Below are 25,148 nucleotides of genomic sequence, written 5' to 3'. Positions count from 1 at the left end.
TCGAGAGGCTTCTATGTTTTATTTTTTTAATTTAATTATTTTTCATTTTTCATTTTCTAAAAATAAAAGTAAACTAATAATTTGTCAAGATTGTTCTTAAATCGAATCAGATCTCAAGAAATTTTTTATATCAAATTAGATTTTTACTGATTAAGTGCACATCATATATGACTCATTCCGTCTGACTGTCGTCCAATGGTGGACGGAAATATCCGATGCATTCCTTGATTGCTTCTTCCTTTTTTTTTATTATACCCCATTTCTTTATGGCATAAAAAAATTATTTCCCACAACACATTTCCCTCACCTTTTCGTCAGAGGTGGGAAAAAATTTCTCTCTATACATATAAAGAGGCGAGATTTTTTCAATCAGATGTCCTAATGGAGAAGTAGCAAAAGAGAGGAATTGCTTGATTTCACTGTATTGAAATGGTATGATTTAGGGTTCCAGAAGAAGATCGGGTTAGACAAGTTGATGTGCTTTGATCATGAAGCTACTGCTCTGCTTGTAGCTTCAAAAGCTGAATGATGGGTAAGGGTATTGACTACTTACATTATCGATTTTGTGGTCCCCTACTTGCCCGCTTGTTTGCATGTATAATGTGGTCCCTTCCTTGAGTCCATTTGCTTTGTTGTGGTCTAGAACAACATAAAGTTAGCTTTTTTCTTTTTGCACAGTATGTGAAATATGATTTGTGCTTGTTGAGACCGTTGCAATATGGCTTAGGAGTACGTGGATTTGATTTGCCATCATGGGGAAATGTTTTCATGATCTACTGCAATATGTTGGTGGCGAGATAGATGTATGGGAACATGTAAATATTAATACATTATCCTCCATAATCGTTAGGAATATGCTGAGTGATCACTATATAAGCAAATCAATGGCTTGTTGGTCTGCCATGCCTGGTTTGAGAGTGGAAGAATATGGGTTGTAACTATTAAACATTGATAATGATGCAATAATCATGATTGTTGGTGTTCATGGCTATAATGCATGCATCTCTATTATAAGCACCCAATAGATAATCCTGTGGAGATTAATGATTAGGAGGCTATGGAGTTATTGGCAAGAATAGAAAGAGAACATAGAGAAGCAGAACAAGTAAGAGCAAGAGATGTGGAACAAGCAGAAGGTGTAGAAAAAGCAAGAGAAGCAAAACAAGTAAGAGCAAGAGATGTGGAACAAGTAGAAGGTGCAAAACAAGGAATAGATGCAGAACAAGCAAGAGATACAACGGAGCAATGTGAGGAAGAAAGTAGTGATGAAGAGTGGAGATGGAGTGATGAAGAATGCAAAGGTGGTGATGAGAGTGGCTATAAGATGGACCCTGATTTTCATTTTAACTAGGATGATGATGTTGACTTTGATGAATCAACTCAGCCAGGCTTGAAAGATTATGAGATGCACCATGCAGAAGCAGAAGCTTGAGGGTTTGGAGTGCAAGTTGATGAAGGTGCAGATCATGATTTGCATGATGGTGAAGTTGGAAGGTCTGGATGCAATAATGAAGAGCCTCACATGCAAGAAAGGTAGACACCTAAAAGAAAAATGAAGAACACCAAAACCAAGTTCAAGCAAAGAACAACTAAAAAAAGATAGAGGTCGTTTGCATAGCCAGAAGAAAATGTTGAGGTGGAGGATCCAGACTCCTTTGATGGTTATCACAGTGATGAGCTAGAGTCTCTATATGGTTATGGAAATGAAGAATACGACCACTCAACAGATGGTGTGAAATTTCCAAAATTCAATCAAGAAGTTGAATTTGAAGATGTTGTAATAAGTCTTTGGATGGAATTTCTCACTCCAGAAGTGCTCAGAAATGCAATTAGGGAATATAACATTATCAAGGGAAGGGAGGTAAGATTAAAAAAAAAAATAAGGGAGCATACATGTTGTAGAAGGCTGAAGAACAAATTGAGTATAGTTAAATGGGTCACAAGTAAGTTGGTGCCAAGGGTTAGGTGTTAACCAGATATAAGTTGATAAGAAACTTATGAGGAAAAGAAGCTTATGACTTCATCATGTAGACATATAGAGTGAAAGTGGGGGATGCTATGATGTACAATGCCCTAGCCATTGCTCATAAGACATGCTAAGGTTCAGAGAATGAACAATATGGTAAGCTAAGAGATTACTGCAATAAACTTCTATAAAGCAATCCAGCGTCAACTATGAGACTGAATGTAGACCCCGTTTCACATGAATTTCAGATAATGTATATCTACCTAGAGACTTACAAGTCAGGATTTTCGGAGCCTTGCAGACAAACTTATTGGCCTAGATGGATACTTCCTTAAAGTTTATTATGGGGGCAACTTCTATCAACTATTAGACATGATGGAAATAATGCATTTTACGTAATAGCATATGCAATAGTTGATATGGAAAACATAGAAAATTGGAATTGGTTATTGACAAATTTAGTTGGTAACCTAGAAGATCCTGTTCTGAAAGAGTTTACCTTCACATCTGATAGGCAAAAGGTATGTATATTATGAACTTAAGTGATTGTTTACTTGTTTATTTATCATAACTCATCTATAATTCAGTAAATTTGGCATTATAGGGCCTAGATATTGCATTGGAGGAGGTTTGTCAAGGAGCATCACGTATGAATGTTCGGCATATCTGGGCAAACTTCACCAACAAATTCAGGGGAAATAAGCAGCTAAGTGATGCTTTGTGGGCTTATCTAAGAGCTACAACTGTGCAACAGTTTGATATGAAGATGGATCAGTTCAAGATACTCAGTCCTGTTAGATGAGAGTGGCTAAAGGATATACTAATTTCAAGATGGATAAGGTCTACATTTGATCTATATCCAAATAATCACTCAATGACAAGTAATTGTGTGAACAATTCAACTCTGAGATATTGAAATTGAGGAGTAAGCCTATCATCACCCTAGCTGAAAAGGATTAGGATGTACATCATGAAGAAGATGAGAAGGAGCAAGATACAATTGGCAAGTTATAAAGGTCCAATTTATCCCAAAATTCAATCTAAGTTGGAGATAATGAAGCAGAAGGCTGCAGCTTGGACTCCACATTGGGCTGGTGATCCTGATATGGCAAGATTTGACGTAATTTTCCTACCAAATTCCAAATGTGCATTGAACCTGCAGATGCATACATGTTCTTGCAGGGAATGGAACCTTTGTGGGATTCCTTATATGTATATTGTTACTTGCATTGACTTTAATAATTTGAACATTGAAGATTTTGTTCATGAATAGTATTCAAAGGCTACACATGAGAAATTGTGTAACTTTTTTTATCAATCCTACTATTAGTGGAGAATATTGGGAAAAAACTACCATGGACTCTATCCAACTTCCAAAGTTAAAGAGACCACTAGGGTGACCAAAAAAGCAAAGGAAAAATGGATTGGAGGTACCAACAGATCCACACAAGTTGAAGAGAAGTTAGCTCCTACAATCTATTCCAAGTGTCAATAAGGTGGACATAATATTAGGACTTGCAAGGGTCCTGCAGCACCCAAGGAAAATTCAAACAAAAGAACCAAAAAATCCTCAAGGACAAACCATGTGGACTCTACAGGTACTATGCGAGATGATGGAGTCAACTAAAGGATTGCACCAACTGTCCAAGGAGATGAAATTCATCGGACACAAAAATTTTGCCCTAACTGAGGTACATGTTGATAGATCTAAAAAAATCTTACTTTGATTTTCTTATGCTTTTAATGCTAATTGTGAAACAAAACATAATATGGGAGAGAAATGTCATGGTTCCAGTATTGGCACCTCAAATGCCAAGTACAACATCACAGGTACCTATTATGTTATATGTCAATAAAATATAGCAATTATGGTTGTTGAGTATGGAAATATCATATTTTGTAGATGATAGTTGCTTCAAGTTTAGTGATGCCTTCTCAAGTTGCAAATGTTCCATAAAAATCAATGTTGCCTTCTCAAGTTGGAAGTGTTCCATCTAGGGTATGCATTTATATGTTTGTAACAGGGTAACAATATATATTAGTTGATGAGTATACTGATTGCTTGATGAGTATATTGATTTGAAATAAATCCAAATGCAGTGGAGGTTTAGCTATGGAGTAACTCCAACTATAGGAGTGCAAGGAGGACAAAGTGATGTGAACCGCCCTACATTCAGGCCGCTCACTGTGCTCTCTAACCAGCCAAGGGCCTTTTTACTTGCACAGGTTAGGCATAGGGGGATCATTTAGTCTCAGCAAAAACAATTCAAGCTACTGATCGTGGAATTGCTACAAGATTTGCCATATACCTCAACTTCAATGACAAGTCTCCTCCACGGTGAAGAATCATGGGGTTCTTCATACTTTTGTGTATTTATGGACAAATTTGAACTTTATGATCTTAGCTAGACATTGTGGTTTTTTGTAAAAATGCACGGATCTGATGGTGTTGATATTAGCTAGGATTTGGTCTTCTTTTTGTGAAGATTAGGTAGGTGGATCTCTTACAATATTGAAGAGATTGAAATGCTTTTTTGTATAAAAATACCAAATCCAAGTCCTATTTGGATTTGGCATGTGTTACATATAGGGGAAGGGAACTATTTCTAAGTTTTTTTGTGAAGATTAGGCAGTTCAATGTGAACTCTTTATGGTATCTTATCTGAATGATTATGCAATCGATTTTCCCAATTACAACCATTACAATCAGTTGGAATTTGGAGCTAGGGATTTCGGGGTTTATTATGGGCTACAGATGGCTCAATGCTCCACCAACGACTTTTGTATTTAAATAAGATTAAAAAAACTAAAAACGGAAGAAAATAAATATATAATGCCATAAAGAAATGGGAAGGGGCAATATGATGGAAGAAACAATCGAAGGATGCCACATTAGATGTTTCCGTCCATTATTGAACGACAGGTAAATGGAAGGAGTCATCTGATGTACACTTAATCTGTTAAGGTCCAATTTGATGCAAAAAATTTCTCAAGATCTGATTTGATATAACATCAATCTCTCAATGGACAAATTATTAATTTACTCTAAAAATAACAATATTTTAGCCTTTTTGCCCAGCTATTGGTTCCCAAAGTCTTAATTTGTGTATTTTTTGTTATATTCATTGCGTGTGCTTTGCTTTTTGTTTTTATCAAGGATGACCCTTCAGTCATCTATCTATTTATAAGGTTGATTCTTCAATTAGCCAAGCAATATAGTTGGGATGGCGCTCTCCGATACATTATAACTTAGGTTGTACAAATAAAATGCTACTATTTACCAAAAAAAGAAAAATAGAAGAAGAGTCTCCATGAGCCTCCACGTAGGTTTTCCAGATTCTATTCAATCGGTAATTATCGGACCATTTTATGCATCATAACTAAAAAAAACTAATTTTGTAGCACAAGTTGAGCGAGCATTTTTGTTTCTTACATTTTGTTTACGTTATTAATTTATGAAATTTATAATAAAATATATAAGAATACAATATAATATATATTGAAAGTTTTTTTATTAATTAATATCTTAAATAAATTGTAAAATATTTCTTGAGAATATTCAATATAATTATAAGAATAACATGGAAATTTTAAAAATTGAGAAAGTCAAAGTAAACATTAATGTGGAGGTTTGAAGAGACGAATAATCACAAGTTGAGGGTTTGTCCTATATGAGAATAGGCCGAATTATATATGTGTGTATATATATATATATATGTGTGTGTGAGAATTATATGAGAATAGGCCAAATTATATATATATATATATATATTAGATCATTTTGAATCTTTGAAAGAAGAAAAGAAAGAAAAAAACAACGGGAGGGCCCAAAAAAATATTGAGGGACCAAAATGATAATTTGGTTTTTTTTTCTTTTTCAGTTTTAGAAGAAACGCATAAACGTGGTACAATATAATAAAAAAATTAATAACTAATAAAAAAATACAAATAATCACAACAAATGTTAGACATGGAATTTATTTATTATCAGGCGAGAGTGGGTATTGTTACGCTGTAACTTCTTGATAATTTGGTCTTAGTTTTATTTGTTTTTTCCTTTTGTTTTTCTTTTCGGTGGCTTTTTCTTTGTGTTTATTTGGGCATGTCTCTATCACGTTTCCTCTCACTCTGACTCTTCTCTCTCCCTCTCTCTCTCTCTCACACACACACACACACACACAAGCACACAGTCTTTGTCTCCCACGTTTCTTCTCATTCTCATTCCCTCCTCACATTCACTTTCCCTCTTTTTCTAAAATGTAAGAAAATATAAAAATTATATTATACATTCATGTACTATATATAAATATTTACTTTAAATTTTCAAATAAATTATTTATAACTCAAGTAAATTACTTGAAATCAAATAATATACTTAAAAAATACAAGTAATTTACTTGCATGTATCCTACATGCATTTTCAATACCAGAATTAACTTGAATTATTTGTCTTGATCTATTTGCATATAATTTCACTTTATTTTCTAGAAGAATACACTTGTCAATCAAAATTACAGTTATATAAGTATTATAAGTTTTTAAAATACAAATTAAATTTTGACCATATCAAAACATAACATCAATGTACATGGGAAATTATTTAATTAAGAAAATTTCATAAGCAAAACTAAAGACAAATCCCACACAAAGCTTGGGCTCCATAGGCTAGTTACTCTTTATTCTTGATTTTGCTTTCTTTATTTGGCATACGTATTACCATTAACAACCGCCTTCTTCCTATTCCTCTTACCTAAATTTTTTTTTTTAAAAAAAAATCAACAAACAACGAAGTGTTGATTTGGTGATAATCAATTTCAGCCGTAATAAGAATATAAGTTCAAGTCCGGAAAGTGCACTTATTGATAGGGGAATATTCTTTAATATTCGATCTCTAGAAATTACAGGAGTAATGTCTCTTCACAATTTTAAATCCACTGAAAAGAAATTGAAAAGTATCTTTGTTATTTACATAATAATTTTGGCAAAACAGAATCTTTATATAATAAAAAAGAAGCAAATACATGATTTTAACTTTTGAAAGAAAAATGGTTGATGAAGTACGACAAGCAAGTTAGTAGTTGGAATAAGAAGGTACTTATGGAAGTTAATTAATTCTCGATCTGATGTTTGTGGAAACTTCCCGCGTCTTCTTAATATTGTATATATATATATATATATATATTTGCACTCATATAGTATAGTCATGCTTTTTCTTATTTTTCAAATTTTATTTAGTTGCAAAATGTTTTGATTTATAGAGTAATGATTTAAAGGATGATGGATGGTAAGAAATGAATGCATGCAAATTAATTTAAAGAAAGTAACAGAAGGAAAGAATGATAAAAGACTAGTGTGGAATAGAATATGCACATTGAAAGCTAATTGATTGTTGAAATTTAAATGGGTTCACATTCGTCTATCCACATATAGCAAGGGTGAATTAGTCGTATAGGGAATGAAAATAGCCGTTGCCCGACCCCCTTCAAATATATGGATAGATACATTGTAAGATAAGATTGGCTACTAAAACTAAAACGTGCGCCATATAGCTGAAGATCTTCCTTGGATTGAATGACTCGAAAAATTCTCTCTGGCGTTCTTCAGTAGCCCTCCAGCTAGAGAAGTTATTGGGTGATCTTATCTCGCCACGTGGTGTGAGGAAGTACCAATCAAAATGTATAAAACTAAGATTTAGTACTAATCATTTGGATAATTGTCATAATTATTCTTCATTACAGTATTTTTATTGGTTCTTCCTCACCACGTCATTTGAGGTAGAATCATCTAAAATTTTGCCCTCCAGCTACCTTTCTCAGCGGTCGATTAATTTCGTCCGATTTCTTTCTAGATTAGGATTCCGGTGCCTAGTCAAGAGTTTCAACTGAGAATTCTCATCGGAGCTCCTTCATTTTCACCATTTTGAAGAAATTACCGCTTAGCTATTGCTAAAGAAGTGGTGAAATTATTATTTTTTTGAATAAGAAATCTATGCAAATATCTGTTTATTGTCAAATATATATATATTATTTCCTAATTAAGCGAGACATTATCCCGAACAATATTTTTTTGGGTAGAATAAAGAAAATTTATTTTTCAAAATGGCGTTAAAAAGAAAATAGTTAGCGACAAGCTTTCACGAAGTATAAATTCCCGATCGATGTAGGCAGTATCATATCCCGTAATCAAAATCGAACAAAATCAATGAATTAACATCTTTCAGAGTTGGTCACGAGGGCATAGGATCAATATAGTTATCCGCCGGCCGTGGAAAAAATCTTTGTACGTTCATCACGCATGCGTTTTTGGGACCATCTTCCTGTTGGGTATGTGTCCATGTCTGTGGGGGACAATTTGTAAGTTCATACCCATATATATGCGTTAGAAGTCACTGTGAAAAGGCCAAAGGTCACATCTGCCGGCCGATCTTTTTGACTTGAAATAGACAATCCAGCAGCGAACTCGTTATTGGATTCTTCTCCACGCATCCAAAATCAATATATAATATAGCATAGCAGTGTACATTATCAAATCATGAAAGAATTTCAAAATTGTAGTGAAACTATCCAACTTATCCTTATAATTATATATATATATATATATATTGCACAACAGTTCTAATTCTATGCTATCAAACTTTATTGGCAAAGGCCCGATTGAGTGATTTTCTTTTCTTTTTTTTTTGTGCGAAATTCGTGATTTCGTGTGCAATTTTTCATTTTCTCTGTTTTAATTTTCATTGTTCGTGAAGGATCGTATTCTGAACACTGTCCGCTGCATCCGGTCCCGACTTAGTCCCCAAACTAAAGAGGAGACAAGTGGGATCTTCTCGTCCCCAAACAGAATTTCTCGACTCTTCTTCTGATTTCTTTTGTTTGCTTAAGAATATATACCACACTAATCTCCTTGATAAACTTATGGTTAAGTGTTTAAAGGTGAAATAGATAATATGTATAAAAAAATTATATCCCGCCCTATTAAATAGGATTAAAATAGTATTAAAATACAGGTTAAGTTAATTTTTGTTGAAAAGTTAAGAAAAAGACAATTTATATTTGTCTTTCACACTGTTAAATATGGTTAGAATAGTAAATGAAGTTGTCTTCTACCCTACTCTCACCCCATTAAATTGAATTAGAATAGTAAATAAAAGTATCTCTCATCCTACTAAATAGTGTTAGGATAGTAAATACTAAAAATAAATTTAAAGTTAATTTTTATTAAAAGTTAAAAAAGAAAAAAAATTATATTTATCTCCGACCTTATTAAATATGGTTGAATAGTAAATATTAAAATAAAATTTAGGTTAATTTTCGTTAAATTATAAAAATAAGAAAAGTTCATATTTTTATTAAGATGAACTTTATGTCAAAATTTATTATTAACTAAACATACCAATTAAAAATCCCTGTATCGCATGACCATATATATATATATATATAAAGTTGTATCCCACACTATTAAATATGGTTAAGATAGTAAATATTAAAATACATATTAAGTTAATTTTTATCAAAAAGTTAAAAAGAAAAGACAATTCCTACCATATTAAATAGGTTTAGAATAGCAAACAAAGTTATCTCCTATCCTATTAAATAGGATTAGAATAGTAAATATCAAAACAAATTTTAAGTTAATTTTTATTAAAAATTTTAAAAAAGAAAAATTTATATTTATCTCCCACCCAATTAAGTGGGGTTGAATAGTAAATATTAAAATAAAATTCAAGTTAATTTTAATTAAAATTTTAAAAATAAAAAGTTAATATTTTATTAAAATAAACTTTACGTTAAAAGGTTACTAAAAAAACACACGAACTAAAAATCTGTGTAATAATAAATATCATATATATATATATATATAAAGTTTTATCACATCCTATTTAATAGGATTAGAATCGTAAATATCAAAATAAAGTTTAAGTTAATTTTTATTGAAAAGTTATAAAGAAAAGACAATCCCTACCCTACTCTCACTCTATTAAATTGGGTTAGAATAGTAAATAAAGTTATCTCCCACCCTATTTAGAATAGTAAATATCAAAATAAATTTCAAATTTATTTTTATTAAAAAGTTAAAAAGAAAATAAAAGAATTCATATTTATCTCCTACCCTATTAAATAGGGCAACTTTAATGCCATATATCTAATGATTTATTCATTTTTTCAAATTTATGCCATGATTTAAAAATTATTCAAAACGGCTCATGATTTGCATGTTATTCCAAATTTAAATTTTCTTGTGAATGGATAAAAATTCATACTTTGAAAACTTTAGCCCTTAATGAGCCAATCTAACTTGAATTTGATTAGCCGGAGACCATTGAAATTTCGGATATCAAAATACACACCGAAAAAGATAAACATTTATTTCATTTATCACTCACACTTAATTCTAAGCTGAAACAAACACTTCAACACTTGATTCTAAGTTAGAAACAAATACTACCCAAGTTTTAGACTTAAAATTTATAAGGTTAAAGTTCTCCTTAAGGTCTCGGATTAAATTTTGTTCGGGGCTTCGGAATGATTTCAATAAGTACGCCAAGCCTAGCATAGATACAGCAAGAATAAAGCTAGCTAAGACCAAGAGACTTGAATTGATTAAAAACAAAAAAGAAACTCTTCAACTTAAATTTCCCCTCTTATAATGATCAATATATACAATCAGTCACCACCGAAAGGTCCACAATCAAATCCCAGGAGACACTATTTCCATCAAATTACAACCTTGATTAATCAAATTCCAACAATTGATTGATACGATTATCCATCACCAAATGCGAAAGATAACCAGAGAAAATATTGACAGCAATAGCCATGCAGATTTTATCGACAGGGTTGCAACTTCGTTTCCAGCCTGAACTTGGGGAGGCCCGCTTTCTTCCTAACACCGAAACGTAAACTTTAGTAGTGAAAAAGACACTGCAAATCAAGGCTCATTCAATAAATATGACTGCTAAAAACCAAAATGAGATACCAATACGAAGGAGAAACCATTAGTTATTACCTTCCGAATCTAATTTCATGGAAATCTTGGTTTTCCGCGGCATTGTTCGATTGGTTCTATGTTTAGTATTGCAAGATTATTCAATCAAAAAAGAAAAAAAGTATCGCAAGATTACACGCTCAGCCTTCAGGTTGCCTTTCCCATACTCTAAGGGCCTAGTTGAGCCACAGAAGGTTTAAACCTTTCATTGGACTCAGTGCACTTGCAACGCGAACAATTCTATGGCTTGACCTCGCCTAATGATGGACCTCCTCTATATGTATAACCAAGATGGCTGATATACTAGCTTGGTGCAAACTAGCTAGTTATATGATCATCCAATGCAGAGTAGTATTACTCTGACTTGCAGAGGGTTAATTACCAGGACGATCACGAGGCAGCATGAAAGCAACAAAAAGCAGAAAGCCAAGTTTAAGAAGAGTCTGAAATGATTAAAGAGTTACTTTGAGAACCGGCATGCACGATTCGGGTTGTCGGACAATGAATATCTGATCGCCTGGCTCATCTTCCTTGTATGCACCCTGATTTCTATGCCAGCTCCATAACGCATATGTTGAGTTAATGACCTGCCTTTGCAGCAAGAAAAGAATATTTTTTACTGAATCAGGAAGAAAAGAATATAAATATATAGCCATAGCCACCCAAAATAATCTCAGCAAGTAGCACCGGGGAATGAAAAAAACACATGGACACGGTTTTTAGCGCCGCCCTGCACCAATAAGTTCAGTTTACCACATGCTGACCGGACTACGGGTAGACGGGACAGAAATGATAGTTCGACTAGATTTACTTATACAGATTGCAATCCTTTTTAAATGGAATAGCTTATGCAATAACGAGGATGGCACAGGAAAACCACATGAGGTTGCTTATGTACATAAAATGTCATGAGCTCTTGATTGGAGGACAGTGATAGTGAGGACTACATGCCCGGGACAAGCATATCAAGAACATGAAAGGAAATAGTATTACCTCAAGTACTCCGTGCCCGAAGCTACTTTCTCGGTATGCGCTCCACTCAGGTTGCCTGCTCCAGCAAAACTTGCCTTTTGCAGGCCCAGAAGAGAAATTCAAATGGCAAACCCCTCCGAATTCTGGCATGTTGTCCCCAGGCGAAGGGCATTTTCCAGGGTCATCTGCATGATCTACATCCACTTGCTCAATATTCCCACCGTCTCCAACCGTTATGTAGACAGGCCCACATGGATCTAGCGTGTAATTATATACTCTGTTCATCCGCTCGTAAGCATGAACCTGCATTGAGCGTCCTATACAAATCCATGAGTACGAACACGATGATCTGATACTCTTGCAATAAAATCAAGGATAAAATCATGGAACAGGCATGGCTATGAAACATATAGTCTTACGTGTCCAGAGAAAACAATATCGACTTTATATTCATAAAGCAGAGCCTCCATCTCCTGCCTCATGCACTCAAATTCTTGGTAATGTGATGAGTAGCTATTGTACCAGGGGGGATGCCATGCAGCCACGAGCCACGGCGTAATGTTGTGGTCCACTCGGCTCAAATCTTCCTTTAGCCATGTATACTGTATGCCTTGAAATAGCGAATCAAATCCAAATTAATCTTTTCGTTATTGTTAGATGAGGGGTGTATTTCACAACAAAGATCGATCAATTTACCACTTATAACTATATCTCTGAGAAACTACTGAATGCACTTAGAGCAATACTCGAACATCAGAATGAACTTAATATATAAGGCCTATGAGGATCCAATCATTTCCCATGTCTTGCAGAGTGTTATATGGAAAAATCTAAAGGACAGTTCTCTGTTTTCTGTTGTAAAAAGCACAAAACAGTGTGGTTGATTGTTTCTGTGAAACACTTTTACGGCACTCTATTTGTGAGTGACGTGTAAACTGACTGTGACTCCAGAGGAGGGATTAAAGCAAGTACCAGTTTGGTTGTAATCGATGTACGCTCCGAGCATAACAACATGAATTCCTCCGGCATTGAAGGAGTAGTAGAAGCTGCTGTTGGAGCCACTCTCCTCTGAGGGAACTGCGAACCTTGTTGAGTACGATTTGAAAGTTATTTCGGCAACTTGAGGCTCAATCTCGTGGTTGCCTTCCACGACCATCATAGGTACTCTGGAGATCAATGGCTCCATGAACCTGAACTTTGACATCGATACTATCGATTAGAACCCCTCATAAGATTAGCAAAGATGAAATGAACCAAAGAAATACACGTACGCCCCTAACCTATAGTAATTCAGCTCGACAACTCATCTCATATTCCGTAACGGCATCTAGTAAAAATGGTAACTTTTCAAAAAAATATAGTATAAATATTATAGAGACTCAAACTGCTAAATGAATTCTGATATGTCATCTTGTATAAGATTAATCAACACAATGCATGACATCTCTCGCTTGGCTCATCCATATCGAAGGGGAAATACAACAATTTCACGGAGAATCAATACCTTCCCCATCCGTCCCATCGAGGTTGGTACGTCTCTCTGATAGGTGCATCAGGAAATTCACACGAGAAGCAGGAAGCTCCTTTGCCGCCAGTTGTAAGGTACTGATTTGCGTAGCTCAAATCCCCTACCATCAGAACCAATGAGGGGTCGTTCCTCATAACATGATCGATAGTTGTTGATGAATTGCTTGTGAGGCCCAAGTCTCCGATAACTGCTATACGACTTGGGTACATGTTTGGGCTAACTGGAGGCATAGTTTCAAAACTGTGCTCTTCGCTCATGGCCGGAATAGAGCTATCCCCGCATTTAAAGTAATACTTCGCTCCTGGTATTAGTCCTGGGGAGTAACGATAAGGATTAGAAATCAACATTAAAATCTCCAATCATTGTTTTCGTTATGTAAATGGTTGAGGGTTGTTTCGACGATTTTGAAACTGAATAGGTTAATCCCATTGTTACCTTCCAACTTTACATGGTGAATGATTCCAGAGGTGTAGTTCTGGAGCCCCTCAAACGGGTAAAGCTGATCGTAAACAGCTGCAACCCCCTTCTGTGTGCTCGTATAGTTCCCACTTGCTTTACCATACCAAACTTCACTGGCAACAGACGAAGGATCAAGCGGCTTCACATCCGAACCGATCTGTGCGTCCCCTTAAAACATAAATAAAGGCACAAACCCGTTTAAAACTCAACTTAATCATTTACGAAAGGTAGCAACGTCTATGGTCAAATTCGGGAATGGCTATACAGTGACGATGCTCGATAGCTAGACGTCGAAAGAAACCCGTCAAGAATTGAAAATGCCATGGATTCTATTCATCGACTTTCAGATTATTATACTCACTACACTGATCATCAACTGTGAGGATGGATGCGCGAATTAGCACTTATCTCCCACGAGAATTTCAGTTTGTCGATTGCCAAATCACTACCTAGCTGGTCAATGCTCATATTATACGTACACAGATCATGTCCTACACTAGTCTCCTAAATAGAGAACTGCCCAATAACCATGGCAAGAACATCGAGAAGAGATGTTCGTTCGGCCAAGTTTTACCAGTGATCCAAGAGACCCACACCGAGGTAGGCGCAGCGGAGAGCGCCAGGGCGACCTGCTCCGGGGTCATTCCGGTCACTTTCTTCTTCAGTCTTGGATGGTCCATCGGCAAGTCATCGCTGCCCCGACGCAGTGCCGGATCGAATCTCCGGGTCACGGGTTCAAACGGGCCCTCCAACGTGGTGGGTATGTGGACATTTCCGCTCCCAACCTCGGATGCCGCAGCTGCTGATGATATGACCAGCAACATCATCAGATAGTGTCTCCATTGATTATCGTACTTCATTGACGATTCCAAGTTCGGACCGGGAGCAGCCGATCCAAATGTTCGAATATAAGATCGGGTCGGTCCGGCTCCTCACGGGCGGAGTTGTTAAGGAGAGAGAGCATAAAAAGAGGGCTGAAAGCTCATGGAAAATAACAGACCATCAGACAGTCTGGTGACAAGTGACTATAAGTATAATATAATAATTGAATTGGGATATTCGCAACGGAGAACGGCGGATATGCTTTCTTTCTTTTTCTGTTTTCTGGGGATCAAATTCTACTGTGGAGAATTTTATGACTTGTTTGATTTGTAAATGTGATTTTAAAATCACAACTTTAATTTAATTTTACTCACAAAAAAACAAAATAATTTATACAAAATTAAAGAGTGGGGTCTATTTATATTATTTTTTTCTACAACAAAACAAAATAACTCATACAAAGTCAAATTGTGGGCCCCATTTATACCACTCTTTTTCAAAATTAAAATCTGATTTTAAAATTATACTTTGAAACTAAACGTAACATTAATGTTGTGTTTGGTTTTAGAGTTAAGTAAAATTGAGTTTTGATTTTAATCAGGTTATAATGATTGTGTTGTTGAATTATGAGAAAAAGTGTGAAAAAATAATGAATAGTTGAAAGAAAGTAATAATTAGTTGAGAAAAAATAATGATTGTATTGTTGAATTGTGGAAAAGGTAATGAATAGTTGAGAGAAATTAATGATTGTGTTATTGAATTGAAAATAAATAAAAATAAGTAGAGTTAAGTGAAATAGAGTTAAAATTAAAGTTAAAATCATTACCTGAAAACAAACAAGGCATACTTTTTTTCACACTGTACAAAATTAATATGAATTATTAAATTTTCCTCATTTAATATGGACCATTCATTTTACATAATTTTATTTAAGTGTCTTCATTGCATAAACCTTTAATATTATTAAAAATTAACATTGAAAAGTTATTATCATCTTCTCCCCTCATAAAAAAAAGCATGACAGAGGCATAATAATATTTCATTTCTACCGAATGAATGTAATGCCTAACAATCAATTGAGTCAAGCTCGACCTCGTACTTCATAAATCATTAAGAGCAATCCTTTCCATCTCAAGCCGGGGATCCATTAATCCTGCTAGCCCACCATGTTGACTACTGGGATTACATGGGATGGAAGGACCCGTCGGAAGGCACATGTTTAGGCCCACCGGCTCTTCACCACGATCACGCTGCAGGTGGTGGTCTAGGGTCGGGCCAATTACACAAGGACTGACCAGGAAGCGTTGTTGGCGTCGATTGCCTCTGTGCCCAGATTTCTCACTCCTATGTTATAGGTGAATATTTTTTCATATTTGATGTCCAATGAAATTGACCATATAATGTATGTATGCATATTCACTTGGGGTGTGCATGGATACCAAGTATATCCGAAATCGGTCGGAACCTACCTGTTAGGGTAGGATCCGGATATTAAAATAAGAAACTGGTGAAAATCGATTTTGATTCCTGTATATGGGGTATCAAGAATTGGAACCTATATGCAGCAGTTCCAGTTCTAAGAAAAGAGTTAAAAGAAAAGAGAGTAAAATTATGGTTCAAATTTGGCATCTGTAGCAGTTATCCCAGAATCAAGCTATGAGCCTCCACCTTTTGCGCAGTCCATATACCCTCTACTTGAGGATTTGTATAGTCTTTTCAAAGACATCCCGTCTATGGGAAGGGCTCTGGCCCATGCACAGAAGATGTTGTTCCATGCAAATAGAGGAGACATTGTGGATTCTCGAATAGTATCTGAAGTTTGTTATTTTAGAATTACAGTTAAGGGTTTGTGAATTGCCTTGAATAGCATTGGTCGCCTGCCTTCAATCAAAACAGGCAGTTCCGGTATATCATAAAAAGTCGAGTTTTCAGAGCTTCCATTCTAGGGCAAGGCACAAGTTCCTTTCGCGCAACCCCTCAAAGGCCAAGCAAGGAAGTTTAAGACTACTGTGGGTCCTTGTCAAAAATTGTCCCAGCATCCACCAATCTGAAAATTCGTGACCTTCAACTTCTCCGCCCCATTGAAGATCTTCTTCTCCCAGACGCACAAGGTGATTACCTTCCTCGACAATTTATAGGTTTTAACATGGTACTTGAAACATGTAGTATAATACAGGTTCCGGTTTCAAGATTCAACAGGATAGGGTTCGACTCCAAAATCTTGAAATTGTCCCTTACAAGATAAGTTTCAGGTATTGTGAAAAAAACAAGGTATCCGAACCCGATCACCCATAATATTCACTAACCAAATACCAAACATTCTAGGCAAATTTCCAAGGGCCGTCAGCGGACACCTTGCAGTTATCACTCTCCGGAGCCCTAAGGATGAAAGTAGGCAGCAATGGAGCTAATGTCATGGTGGCTCTATACGAGATCGTACTCATCACCAATTGTCAGAATGGAGAGAACAAAGGGAAAGTCTTATCGAACGACTTTGTTGTTAGGAAACTGCGTTAAATATAAATACAATGAAATGGGGATCTTGGCATTGCCTCAAGTTGTTACTTGTCGACATCAAAATAAAGGGAGGATCTTGACAGGCTGATCTAATGAACCGCCCCATTCCAGAATACTTTGCTATTGAAGACCATATCACATTTTATATAACAAATAGACCAGATCGAGATTTTTCAGGTGTGTTTTTGAAATTTTAAAATTTATAAAAATGAATGGTCCAGATTAAATTGAGGTGAATCTAAGAATCCAAATTAGTTATGTAGGTGTGAAAAACAAAAAATATGCACTGAAAAAGCAGCATTCTCGAGATCATTCTCTTTGTCTCTATTTTTCATCAGGAAATTAATTAGAACTCAATTAATTAATTAATTTACGAAAGAGACATGCCACATTCTCGGACTTGTGTATTCTGTCATTTGCCTCTTACCTTTTTCACAATTTAGTTACTCCACAAGTTTCTAGTCTGATTTAGTCCCTACCATAATTTTGATTCCATGCTCACTTTGCCCCCCCCCCCCAAGTCTAGACCTCTGAGGGGTAACGAGGGTTTGGGCTGGATGGCAAGGTGACGAGACTTTCAATAGGAGGCCTCAGGTTTGAACCTATTATGGTGAAAGAACCGTTAAAATTGAACATTACTTGATTTATGCGTCATGAGAAATATCTACTTTTTATAAGCTAAAGGAACCACTTTTAAGATGTCCACATGTAAAGAGATAAATATTCTTTTGGGAAAATAGTACTGTACAACACAATTTTTTGACTTTTTCATGCTGTAACACAAATTCAAATCATTTCCCTATACAACACGAAAAAGCTTTTTTACACCGCACAGCATGCTATCGATTTTCTCTTAAAAATTGGATGGAATGCTGACGTGACGGCTTTTCCAAGGGTACTTTCGCACAAAATATAACTTGAGGGCCTAAGTATAATTAAATAAACTAATAAATTATTTAAAAAAAAAAGAGGAAAAGGTTGATTGGAGGGGGTTGGGGCCTCCCCAGCCGGCCATCAACCTCCCGACTGAGGTCGTCGGCTTGGTATGAGTAGGCCAGTGACCCTAATTGGGGGGTTGGTGGTCGGTGAGAGAGCCTCCGACTCCCTTAATTTGGGGGAACCCGCTACAGTACGTCGTCAGTTTTTCCGTCAGAAATTGGAGGTAATACTGACGTGGCGACTTTTCTTCGAGTACTTTCGCACAAAATATAACTTTATGAACCTAAATTTAATCAAATAAACTATAAATTTATAAAGAGAGAAGTGAAGAGCAAGTCTTCTCCTTTTAAGGAATAAAATCTACATCTAAGAGAGTTACCAAAGTAACCCCTCTTTTGGTGACAAGTGGCACTAGAAGAGCCATTTTTTTAAATAGTTTTGTGAATTTCTTCCTTTTTTTTTACGGATACCTATTACATAATTCTTTTGCTTTTTTCCCTATTGACTCCTAGAATATTGCTTTTTAAAAGTTTTTGAGTAAATTTTCTTCCTCTTCAAATATGGGTATGAAAATTAGAGTTATCAAAAGTTTTTATCCGATTCTTATTCTAATAATTATGAAAATAATGTATTTAGGATTGTGAACTTATTATATAGAAAATAAAAATAGCTCTCTAGAATGAGAATAATATGCATTTAGTAGATTAATTTCAAATTAATTAAATAAATGTTAAAGTTTGACATGTCAAATGACTCCACGTAATATTTCGTTCAACCCACCATTATTTTTATCCAAGGACGATGAGTACTAAATAAATGTTCTATAAGTCCTCTTTTGCATTTTTGGCCACCTCTATAAGTCATCTTTAAGTTTGCATTTCGACATTACTCTTTATCATATAACTTACAATTTCAATGTATTTTTGAGAAACATATTAATTAATTTTAGATGATTTTATCATCAAATAGTACGATATATAGTTTGCATATTTAATTTTATGAGATATTGATAAATATTAATGAACATTATGTTACAAATAAAAAGGTTCAAAAAATTTCAAAATTACATTAATATTAAGTTTTATATAATTAAAATGTTAATTCAGAATTTTGAGGTCATGAAATCTGGTCTTGATCACATGCAGGCCACGAGCATCAAGTGTCCATGAGCAACCAGTAAAAAGGGGAAGAATGGAAGAGAATTTTAATTTTCCTCTCCAATGCTTAAATGAGAGCGTATTGAAAAAAGGTAAAAGAATTGAATCTATGGTTTAAGAGTACCTGGAGAGGTATTTATTGGAGTCCTGAGATATTTGTATTGGGATATCATAATATGTGTACAATAATAAATAACAAGTAGATGTACTTGCCATATATAAGTTAGAGATATGAAATAATATCTTGTAAATAAGATATTATGAGGTATATGAGAGATAATTATGAAAGAGAGATATCTATAAGATATTGTTATCAGTTCAATGTGTCAAGGAGGACCTGTGATGGTAAGTCGAGATAGATGAGTCAGGCCAATTTTCTAGTCCCTAACAGAACCCCTCACTCCCATGAGCTCGAGAGGTCGCTGGGGTGGATCAACGTCATGTGCCGTTATTATCACATTGAAAGCGATGCATTGTCTTAAGAGATCTTCCTTTGTGTTATGAGTGAAGTCTTTATTTTGAGTAGGTTTCTTATCACGTAATGAGCGATGGCCTCGTTGTGAGAGGTCTTTTAAACATTGCGTCATGAGTGATGGCCTCTTTATGAGATGGTTTTAGACATCTATGAGCGAAGACCTCGTTATGAGACGGTTTTCCATCATTAACTTAGTCCTGCAAAAGAAAACTCCACTTTTGTTGTTGGGTGTTGTTGCTTCCGCGAAGGAAGGCTCCATTCTTGATTGTCAAACATTATTGCTTCGCAAAGGAAGGCTCCGTCCTAGGTTATTTGACATTTTGCTTCCGAGAAGGAAGACTCCACTATTGGTTGTCAAGCGTTGTTGCTTTTGTGAGGGAAGGCTTTGCTCCGCATTATCGCGCATTGTTGTTCCGTGAGGGAAGGCTCCGCTATACGTTGTCGAGCGTTGGTGCTTCCTCTAGGAAAGGCTCCGCTCTAGGTAATTAAGCGTTGTTCCTAGCCTTTATTCGTCGGACATGAGTAATGCTTATCTGAACATTATGTGAGAGCTCTCTTATTATGGGAGTAATTGGTTGACATGGAGGTCATCGAGTAACTTGTGGACCATCAAGCGATGTAGGGGATCACAGTCCTTATGAAGTAGTTGTACTTGTCACGGTTTGGTGTCGTATCTTCAAAAGGGGCATTGCCTATGGTGGCACCAAGTATGGCGCATTAGCTTAAGAGAAAGGAGAACATTAAGTTTTTTTAAGTCAGAACTTCCATGATAAATTATTGATATAAAACGAAAGGTGATTGAAAGTTTTTAGGGTATAAATTATGTTTTTTATATCACGTTTATTTTAAAAAAATAGTTATTGTGGACACATTCGTAATTTGAATGAAATCTCATGACAAAAGTCTAAACAGTGTTATCTATATATAAATTCAAAAATTCAATTTGCAAAAACCCGCCCTACACGCGGTCATATTACTAGTTATTGATTAGGCTTGTCTTTTTAAAAAGATGTTAGGAAAGTGAAAGATAGACCAAAGTCTTTCTTATGGCTTTATAATACAAATATATATTCATGAAAAAGGACAAAAACTAAATCCAGCAGCTGGGCCCAGCCCAATATTCGTATGGACTGAATGGGCCGACTTGGTTTATCTGACCACTGGACTATCTCCGATAAGCTGAGGCCAGCTTAATAGTGGACTTGCCAGAATGAAGGCTATAACCCACTAGGCTGACATTCGAAATGTCGTTGGCTTTAAACCCACAAAATGTGCGTGCAAACATTTATATTCAGACAAATGAGGCAAAGAATTTGACAGAAAATATATTTTGGAATACGGAATGACATTGAATATTGAATTATGGATTTTTATATCGTACATTGCTAATGTAATTACAAACTCCACAAGCCGCTCATAAAAACACACCACAAGTCCGTATGCATAACCCAATAAAAATATTGGTGACTTCTTCTTTACTATTATTAGAGTGAAATACATTCATTTCCCTGGAGATTTTGCGCAATAACACTCCATCCCATTTTTAACCAAAATAGACACTCTATCTCATCGATCTTATTGACTTAACGAGATAAATTTCTTTTTGACCCCCAACCTTTATTTTCTTTTCACTTTCATCCTAATTCTTTATTCTTTTGAATTATTTTTATTTTCAACATTACACGGTTTATTCAATTTGATCTTATTGGTTGAATTTTTTGACTTATTAACATGCATTATTTTTAAGAATAAAAGAATTTTGAAATAAAAACAAAGAAGAGAACAACTCGTTAATAACCATTAAAACTCTCAATGCCAGGATGTTTACAGCTAGTCATCTATTCATTAAGATCGATATCCAGAGCCACTATATTTGTTAGTAAAAGATCATGCCCACTATCAAACACTCATATTTCGCTGTAAATGCCGCCAACACTCCCACGATAATTTGGATGACCATTTGCACGATTTATAATCTTGGTTGGTGCTGTGATTACGATAAATATTTTCAGATACCTATGGTGGGATATTTGCAATCAGTAAGGCTCCACTTGTAACATCGATGTCTTAAATTAGGATCTCTAAATCTTAGTATTGGGGATGGAGGCTTTATTAGTAATTTAAGATATCCCCAATATTGAGATTTTATTAGTCCTAATTTAAGATATCAATGTTAGTGGAGCCTCACCAATTGCACATACCCCATCATAGATATCTGAAAACCTTTATCAGTAATCACACCTGCACCCAAAGTTATAAACCGTAAAAATGATTGTCCAAAATTTCGTGGAAGTGTTGACGATATTTTTCGTGAAACAGGAGTATTCAGTAGTGATCTCTCAGTGACAAATGTAGTGGTTTCGGATATCAATCTTGAGGAGTGGATGTCTCGTCGTTGGACACCCTCGTGTTGAGAGTTTTAATGGTCGTTGAAAAGTTGTTTTCTTCTCTTTTTTATTTCAATTTTTTTATTTTTAAAAATAATACACATTAATAAGTTTATCAAAAAATTCAAACAATAAAATCAATGTGAATAAACTGTGCAATATAGAAGATGAAAATAATTCAAAAGAACAAGGAATTAGGATGAAAGTGAACAGAAAATACAGGTTGGGGGTCAAAAGAAATTTTAGCTTGTTAAGTCAATAAGGTCAATGGGGTGGCGTGCCTATTTCGGTTAAAAATGGGGTAAAGTTTCATTGCGCAAAACCTCAGGGAGGAAAGTATAATTTACCCTATTATTTATTCAGATAAGGTAATTCACTATAACTTCTAAGAATAAAAAGCTAATTTTATTTCCAATTATTCATTAATTTTTTAATAGAGGTAATTGGATTTAGAAGAAGTAAAATATGAACTTTACTCGGCAATACGGGATGGCCTACAATTAGAGAAAAGATTATTATTCCTCATGTTTAAATTCCAATTAGAGAAGAGAATATTGTTGCGGCTCATGTTTGGCATGATTTAAGGCCAAGGAAGCTAAGTGTTCCTTGGTACAAACTGGTATGGTTCTCGGGACATATCCCACATGTATCTTTCATCTTTTGGCTTGCAATCTTAGATAGACTTATTACGAAATCTTGATTGCTATCTTGGGGGTGCTTGAAGTGATAATCTTTTTATGAATTATGTATATTAAAGTGAAAACTCGCGACCATCTTTTCTTCTCATGTATTATCACCAGAGAAGTTTGGGCTAGTGTCCAACATAAATTGGAGCTAGTTAGCTAGATGGGTGATTGGATTTCTGAGCTGAATTCTGCTAATTTTTGAAAGTGAAGAACACTGAACACTATTCTCAAAAAGTTATGTTGAACTTGTTACATTATTTAATATGGAGGGAGAGAAATTCCAGGATTTTCAAAGGCAAGAAGATGGATTACAAAGCCTTGATTCCTCATATTATAGAGATGATTCGCCTATAAGCAATTTCACTACCTAACTTTACTTACAAAGTCAAATCCTGTTGCTTAGCCTCTAATTTTAGTAACTTTATTCATAAAGTCATACCCTACTGTTTAGCCTCTAATTTTGGTTTTCATGAATTGATGTAATTAGTGAAGCATTTTGTTGACTTGTGCTCTGTATGTTCTGATCCTTGAACTATTAATGAAATTGCAATTATCCAAAAAAAAAAATTCCAATGGTTCATATTCAACATTGGACAAGTCAAATTGATTCCAACGATCATCAGTTCAATATTATACAAGTCGGAGAAGTCTCCGATACTATACAGTTTGATCATTGCATAGTGGATATTATTTCTGAATAATGATCAGGATATCACTCCTCATCCAATGAGTAGCTTTTATTTGTATTAGATTTCTCTAACAAAAATCTTATAGAAAAAGTATTACCTCAAGTTGCATGTTAAAATTTAACTTATCAAATTGGCTAAAAATCATTTGCATTTAAATAAAAATGACGTTTCATTTCTTCATCCATTTTGATTTAAACAATATTGAGCAAAAATTCTTGAGATCTAGACATAAGGAACAATAATCTCCACTGAATGTAGGCCCACTACTATTTCTAAGTAGAGTTCATATTTTAATCACTCTAAATCCAATTTTATATATTAACAGACTTATAAATATGGGATATACATTCTTTTTCTCTCATAAATATGGGATAAAATTTAGCTAGTCATTGGATAATGTCATCAATGCTGTTGAGAACGAAGAAATCCCCCAAACACAGAGGGTTTATATGGGACTGAACTTCACCACTTGATAGTTCGAGATTTTGAGTTGAAGTTGAGCCCAAATCCATATAAGCCGGGTAGAAATTTAACATGGTATTATAGCCCATGGTAATGATCCTAGAGGCATGCACGCCCCTGTGTTTGGTGACTCACATCACGCCGGTGAAGTCGGAGTCCAGAAATGGAAGCCCGTTGAACCCCTCGCCCGAGTGTGGAAGATAAAAGCCTACCTTGAGGTACTTAAAAGCCCGAGTCCAGTAGAAAGGATAGCCCGGCTCGAGGTAAGTTGTTGAGGGCGGGTGATTAAGAGTGCGTTTGGATTGATAGTTGAGTTGAGTTGAGTTTTGATTTTAATTGGTTTGTAATGATTATATTATTGAATTATGAGAAAAAGTGTGAAAAAGTAATAAATAATTGAAAGAAAATAATGATTAAGTTATGATTGTGTTGTTGAATTGTGAAAAAGTAATGAATAGTTGAGAGAATTTAATATTAAAAATTGAATTGAATGGTTAAAAATATTTTAAAAATAAAAAAAATAATGATTGTGATGTTGAATTGAAGATAAGTGGAGTTGAGTTGAGTTGAGTTAAACTTTGTTGCGAAAACAAACGGACCCTAAGGCTCACATGGCACGTGTATACAAAGAGAGTAAAAAGGACCACACGGAGTCACGTAAGAATAGGTGTTCAGAATGAAGAAATCTCACACTGGGCAAAGAAAGGGAAAATAGAGGGTTTATATGAGACCGAGTCTCACAACTTGATTGCTCAAACTTTTGAGTTGAAGTTAAGTCCAAGTCCATGTAAATCAAGTAGAAATTTAACAAATGCTTGCCTTAAATAAATAGTAATAAAGAATGTAGTCGGTGCTTAACGGTGTTATGGGTTATGAATGGTGGACGGTATAGATGTCCTTTCTGAAATTACTTATCCAGTACACGATGCGACATGCATCTAGCAGCACAAAAACTCATATTAATTATATACCTGCCAGAAAATAAGAAACTTCTATTTCTAAAATTTTTATCCCCCATTCCTTTGATGGAAGGATTTCACCCGAGTATAGGACACATAAAGACACTAAATTAACATCACCTATTATTATTCGAAATACTCAGCT

The 25,148-nt window shown here is 35.0% G+C and overlaps 1 protein-coding gene across 5 annotated transcripts; it reads right to left on the bottom strand.

Moving 5' to 3' along the window:
• Nucleotides 1-10,562: 10,562 nt before the first annotated feature.
• On the bottom strand, nt 10,563-14,919 carry LOC116215345 (purple acid phosphatase 23). 5 transcript variants are annotated; one of them, XR_004158449.1, is made up of 8 exons: nt 14,485-14,919; nt 13,887-14,078; nt 13,428-13,764; nt 12,896-13,113; nt 12,343-12,533; nt 11,945-12,226; nt 11,416-11,542; nt 10,563-10,849 (listed from the first exon to the last, which is right to left on the bottom strand). XR_004158449.1 is itself a non-coding variant. In XM_031551024.1 (8 exons), exons 1-8 carry the CDS (start codon nt 14,768-14,770, stop codon nt 10,792-10,794), a joined length of 1,683 nt encoding a protein of 560 aa, XP_031406884.1. In that variant the 5' UTR covers nt 14,771-14,917; the 3' UTR covers nt 10,563-10,791. The 5 variants fall into 5 exon arrangements, 3 of the variants coding, with proteins under 3 accessions (XP_031406884.1, XP_031406883.1, XP_031406885.1); XM_031551024.1 differs by having other exon boundaries at nt 10,563-10,845; nt 11,416-11,538; nt 14,485-14,917; XM_031551023.1 differs by having other exon boundaries at nt 10,567-10,849; nt 11,416-11,538; nt 14,485-14,916.
• Nucleotides 14,920-25,148: the final 10,229 nt, after the last annotated feature.

The sequence above is a fragment of the Punica granatum genome, chromosome 7 (genome assembly GCF_007655135.1).
Source record: "Punica granatum isolate Tunisia-2019 chromosome 7, ASM765513v2, whole genome shotgun sequence".
In the NCBI taxonomy this organism is placed as follows: Eukaryota; Viridiplantae; Streptophyta; class Magnoliopsida; order Myrtales; family Lythraceae; genus Punica; species Punica granatum.
Note: the sequence above shows the minus strand (reverse complement) of the source record. Positions and strands in the feature narration are given on the sequence as shown.

Coding starts and splice junctions, on each gene's coding strand:
- LOC116215345 (XM_031551023.1), bottom strand. CDS start 14,770: ATGAAGTACGATAATCAATGGAGACACTATCTGATGATGTTGCTGGTC. Junction 11,539..11,944: donor TCGGGCACGGAGTACTTGAG/GTAATACTATTT, acceptor CTGCAAAGGCAG/GTCATTAACTCAACATATGC. Junction 10,850..11,415: donor CGTGCATGCCGGTTCTCAAA/GTAACTCTTTAA, acceptor TTTCGGTGTTAG/GAAGAAAGCGGGCCTCCCCA.